General features: G+C 50.1%; 1 protein-coding gene across 1 annotated transcript in view; it reads left to right on the forward strand.

Moving 5' to 3' along the window:
• LOC100193152 (uncharacterized) overlaps positions 1–5645 on the forward strand; it is a 49326-nt gene extending 43681 nt beyond the window's left edge. The window contains exons 22-27 of the mRNA NM_001399091.1: positions 1286–1525; positions 4012–4233; positions 4304–4471; positions 4544–4906; positions 4992–5098; positions 5189–5645. Of these exons, the coding sequence (NP_001386020.1) occupies positions 1286–1525; positions 4012–4233; positions 4304–4471; positions 4544–4906; positions 4992–5098; positions 5189–5486 (1398 nt within the window). The 3' untranslated portion in view covers positions 5487–5645. The remainder of the gene's footprint in view (positions 1–1285; positions 1526–4011; positions 4234–4303; positions 4472–4543; positions 4907–4991; positions 5099–5188) is intronic.
• Positions 5646–6000: the final 355 nt, after the last annotated feature.

Genomic DNA, 6000 nt, shown 5'->3' on the forward strand with positions numbered 1-6000 from the left:
AGAGGTAACTTGATATCTCTGATCCACTGACCATTAATAAGGGCTTGGGCCACCGTTCTAGAGGAGGTCAACTTCTTGTACACCTTTCAGAAAACTATTAGAGCTAAATCCTTGATGGAATTCCCGCTCAACCACCTATCTATCCAAAAGAGAGTATCATTACCGTTTCCCACATGGGAGGTCACTGAAATGGCAACCAACGCCTTGACTTGAGGCTGTACAGGGATATCAAGACCAATCCAGGACCTGTTAGGGTCGGTTTTCTGTAGCCACAACCACCTGGCTTGTAGCGCCCACCTTCTGTAAAGCAGATTTGGGAGGCCAAGACCACCAGGATGTAGCGGCCTAATAACCTTCTCCCAAGCCACAAGGCAGCTACCACCATTTATCTCCTTTCTACCCTTCCAGAGGAAAGCCCGTCTAATTTTATCAATAGCTTTGATCACCCACTTGGGAATGCTCATAGCAATGAGAAGATAGACTGGAATGGCTGAGAGGACGAAACGAACCAAGGCTGTTCTCCCAACGAGATTAAGAAGGGGGATGCCTTCCAGTTAGGCAACCTCACAGCAATCTTTTCAACCCAATCAATAAGGTCACTTCTTCGCAGTTTCTTGTTGGAGATCGGCAAGGCCAAATAAGTGCATGGGAAGGCAGAAGTAGCTAATTTTGGGTAGTACAGTTTTGAAAGCACCTTCAACGCTGCTCTGGTTTTTGGCTTTTATCTTTCTGCTGTTTGAAATGGTGAAAATAAAGAGTGTTTCAAGAAAAATAGAGATAGGAGGTGATTTTTATACTTGTTTGAATCAAACAACTTACAACTTTTCTATGACCCACAATCTACAGTAGCTTTTTTCACAGTCCGCAGCTCACAACAGTTTTTTTAAAAGCCATAGCTCAACCAGATACACCCTTAGTTGTGGGAGGCTAGTTGCTCTGGTCTACTGTTGCCTTGGGGAGGGGTATTGTTGTCTCTCCTTTGTACTGTTCTTTTTTCCTCTCTTAATGGAATGATATGCAACTCTCTTTCGTGTTCGAGAAAAAAAACCTCATTATATTTTCATAGTTCTGTGTGGATTGTTCTTCCTTGGTGCTTAAGCTTCGCTATTTTGTTGATGGTTATCTTGGATGTAGCTTGTGGCTACAATTTTCTTATTTGTTTGTACTTGGGTCAAGAATAAACAACTATATTATTGCAGCCTGGTGTAAACTAACTTACCACCAGCAGCATATAGTTTTTTGCATATCTACTCCTACATGTGCCATACATAACTTGTCCTTTCAGGGTGACCCTGTGGAAATTGCACGTGTTATTAAAGATTCAGTAAAACAGAGTCTGAAAAGCTTTCACGAGGAAGCCCGACATTCTTTGATTAGCACCCCTGAAAGGAAGTTGGCTCTCATTATTGATGGTAGATGCCTGATGTATGCACTGGACCCAACTCTTCGTGTTGATCTTCTTGGATTGAGTCTAAGTTGCCACTCAGTTGTATGCTGCCGAGTTTCTCCGCTGCAAAAGGCACAGGTAAATAACATTTCTTGCAGTACCACTTTCATCTTACCCACTGAAGAATTAATAATATATCATTTTGTTGGAAAAAAACTCACACACAGAGGCCAGAAAAAGGAATACATGTTTTTTACTAGATATATTACTAATCAATATACAATGGATGCTTTTACTACTTTGGTTGGTTTTTACTCTTTAGCATACTGTGTACACTCATGTACTTATGAATTGCATTTCTGATGTGTGATCGTTCTGTTATCAGCTCTCATCCTTATCGATGCTCTTTATTCTTTAGCTTGAGGTATCATCTAATCTTGTATAGGGTGGTGCACCACGGTTCTTGTAGAAGAGTGAACTGTTGTATTGCATAGAGAAGGGGTACAATATATAGACTCAACCCTAACCCTAATGGACCGGCAGCCCAACAGTGGTGCCGACCCACACACACTGTCACACACACAGTCTAACATCCCCCCGCAGTCGCAACGGGGGCACCACACATGATGAGACTGGAGTAGAGGCCGAAGGTAGGAGCCGACGGGTTGAAATCCCCCCGCAGTCGTAGCGTCGTGATGGTGCGAATGATGCGACTGAAGTAGAGACCGGTGTGTGCTCCAAGAAGACGATAGCCCCTAGATGCCGAGGTAGCCGAAGTCGAGGTGGTCGCGGTCGTGAGACAGACAACATAAGCCTGATCTTCGGGAGGGGTCGACGTTCGAGCGTCAACGATCGGCAGGGCGACACAGCAAAAGGGCACGGGCAGGCTGACCTTCCTGCTTCTTCGATCGTCCGGGCGTCAAGAAGCCCCACCAGGGAGGCCGACAACAGCGCACGCGTCTGCGCCGGTCATGGTGTCCGCGCCCGTGGCAGAAAAGAAGGGGAAACGACAGATCCGGCCGGTAAGGCCACGGCAGCGACGGATCCAGCCGGGAAGACGCGATCCGGCCAAAGGGATGGCGGATCGAGCCGGGAAGGTCGCGGCAGCGACGGATTCAGCGAAGGCGATGAAGGGGGAGGGCGACGGGGCGGGTCCAGCCGGACAGGGGCTTGCACTGGACCTGGCAGGATTGGTTGACGCCGACGACAGGAGAGGCGTGAAGAGAGAAGCGCTGCTGTGCGGCTCGGGCGAGGGCAGGGGGCCCGTTGATGGTGCCGCCGATCCTAGAGCTGGCCAGCCAAAGGGGAGAGGAAAGGGAGCCACGACCAGGAAGAGAGGCGGTGCGGGTCGTGGTGACCAGGGGTCGGGCGGCGCTTCTGCGGCCATGGGGAAGGGAGGTGGGTCCCTGGGGCGACGGATGCCATGGCCAGCAGGGAGAGGAGCTCGATGGAGGCCGGCGAAGGACGCAACGGAGAGGGAGTCGACGTCCAGATCCACAGCCAAGCATGACGTCCGCGCCCAGCCCCGCGGCGGCGTCTGCGCCAAGGGCCAGGGCGGCTAGAGAGCGGCGACGGGAGCAGGGGTGGCCGGGGTCGGGGCGGCGGCGTTGGTGGCGGGCGCGGGGGCCTTGGGCCTTGGCGTGGCCGGCGCCGCCACGGGTGCCGGGGTGGTTGGTGCGACGGCTAGCGCCGATGGGCTGGCCTTGGAGGAGGACTTGGGCGCGGGCGCGACGGCTGGGGTGGACGCGTCGGTCGGCGAGGCGGCCGACGTGGCCTTGGAGGACTTGGGCGGCGCCTTGGCCGGCACGGCCGCCGAGGACTGGGCGAGGGAGCCGGTGGCGGAGAGCAGGACGAGGAGCGCGGCGCAGACGACGAAGGTTGCCCGCGCCGCCATTGCGAACGTCGCGTGCGCGCCGCCGCTGCTGCTGTCCGCCGCTGGATCCAAGACGGACGGGGTGGGGGAAAGAGGGAGGCCTCGGCGGCCGTGGGAGAGTGCCGACGGCTGGGGTGTGGCCGCCCCCGGGAGGGAAGGATGAGCCTCCCGGGGGGCGGCGGCTGGTCCTGGGGCAGGCGGCTGTAGGGGTTGGAGGGAGGTGGCGGCTGGGATCCTGCTCCCTGGCGGCTGTGGAGCTGGGAGGCCGCCTCCGGGAGGGAAGGTTGGGCCTCCCGGGGGCAGCGATGGCAGGCGGCGGCTGGGTGGGAGGGAGCCACCGACGGCTGTAGTGGGAGGAGAGGAGGAAAAACCCTAAACCTAATGCTGTGATACCATGTAGAAGAGTGAACTGTTGTATTGCATAGAGAAGGGGTACAATATATAGACTCAACTCTAACCCTAATGGGCCGGCAGCCCAACAGTGGTGCCGGCCCCCACACACACTCATACACAGTCTAACAGTTCTTTTGTGATACCAGTCCTATGTGCATACTTGGGATGAGGTGTTGATTGGCTAGGCCATTCCATTCCTCAAACCAAACCAGTAGGAAGAGAGGATTGGCAGGTCCATTTTCAAAGCAAACGTGGCATATTCTCTGATTGATTTTATGGTTTCATAATTTCATTGCACAATCTAGTATGTTAGTTACATGAAAATTTAAAAATTCTGTCATTTAATTTGTATATGTAGGTTACAAGTTTAGTTAGGAAGGGCGCTCAGAAAATAACTCTCAGCATTGGTGACGGTGCTAATGATGTGAGTATGATTCAAGCTGCTCATGTTGGGATTGGCATCAGTGGCCAAGAAGGAATGCAAGCTGTTATGGCTAGCGACTTTGCCATTGCCCAGTTTCGTTTTCTTACTGATTTGCTTCTTGTACATGGACGGTGGTCTTACTTGAGACTCTGCAAGGTATGGCTATAGCTGCTCACCTTTAACTCTATATAGTTCAAAGTACTGAATATGAGATGTTCTGTTGCAGGTTATCACATACTTCTTCTACAAGAATCTGACATTTACACTAACTCAGTTCTGGTTCACTTTCCAAACTGGCTTTTCTGGTCAGCGGTTTTATGATGACTGGTTTCAGTCTCTATATAATGTTATCTTCACGGCACTACCTGTAATTATAGTTGGATTGTTTGATAAGGTATGACTACTCTTACTTGCTTATGGAGTTATATCCTGCATCACACTAAACTGAGTAACTGACTCCTTTCAGGATGTTAGCGCGTCACTGTCAAAAAAATACCCACAGCTTTACAAGGAAGGAATCAGGAATTCATTCTTCAAGTGGAGAGTGATTGCAGTGTGGGGTTTCTTTGCTTTCTATCAGTCAATAGTGTTCTTCTACTTCACTGCAGCTGCAAGTCAGCATGGTCACGGTTCATCTGGCAAGATTCTTGGCCTATGGGATGTTAGCACTATGGCCTTTACTTGTGTCGTGGTAACTGTGAATCTCCGCCTTCTCATGGCATGCAACTCTATAACGAGGTGGCATTACATCAGTGTGGCTGGCAGTATAGTGGCCTGGTTTATGTTTATTTTCATATACTCTGCAATAATGACGTCGTTTGACAGACAGGTGAACTTGTTTACTGATCTGATTCGAATAATCTACTATTCCTGTGGTGGCTTCCTTCCTTCCTCATGATTTATTGCTTTTGCAGGAAAATGAGTATTTTGTGATTTATGTTCTGATGAGCACCTTTTTCTTCTATATGACAATCTTGCTTGTTCCGATCATTGCCCTGTTTGGTGATTTCCTATATTTATCGTAAGATGCCTGATTCCTGTGAAATTATGACAAAGTGCAACTTTTTACTTGACCATGTCAACCACCTCTGATCCTGTGTTGTTGTCTCAGGATTCAAAGGTGGCTATTCCCCTACGACTACCAAATAATTCAGGAGCAGCACAAGGACGAGCCCCACGTGTACAGCAGGGTGCAGCTACCCGAGACCAGCCACCTAAGCCCACAGGAAGCGAGAAGCTACATGATGTCGATGCTCCCTCGGGAGTCATCAAAGCACACTGGCTTTGCCTTCGACTCCCCAGGATACGAGTCGTTCTTCGCCTCGCAGCAAGGCGTCGGCGTGCCACACAAGCCGTGGGATGTAGCCCGGAGAGCAAGCATGAAGCAGCAACGAGCAGGAAAATCCTAATCTCCGCCGTGTAAAGTTTTGTATATCTGGTTTCTTGATTGCAATCGCAGACCACAGGAATTAGTATAGGCAGCCCTTTTTCGTGTTTGCCAGTGGTTCACCCATATGTGGTTTTGGGATGAGGCATCTGCCCATTTAGGGCTTGTTCGGTTACACCAATCCAGAGAGGGATTGGAGGGGATTTAATCCCCTCCTAGTAAAAAATGACTAGGAGGGGATTAAATCCCCTCCAATCCCCCTCTGGATTGGTGTAACCGAACATACCCTTAGCTGTTAAAGCATCATGTAGGGATACTTGGTAGATAAACCAAGGTGGTATTGAAAATGCAGTTAGGAAAGTTTTTTCAGGCGTTCATTGCGTGATGCATACTGCTTTTACACTGTTCAAGTTGACTGGGCACATGCGATCGTGAACATATCGGAGGCCTGTGCATTGATCGTAGTCGTAGCCTATTTTTTTAATATAAGAACCTTACAACATACTCCAACAACTTTTGGACAATACTTTAGGTTA

The sequence above is a fragment of the Zea mays genome, chromosome 5 (assembly GCF_902167145.1).
Source record: "Zea mays cultivar B73 chromosome 5, Zm-B73-REFERENCE-NAM-5.0, whole genome shotgun sequence".
Taxonomy (NCBI): domain Eukaryota; kingdom Viridiplantae; phylum Streptophyta; class Magnoliopsida; order Poales; family Poaceae; genus Zea; species Zea mays.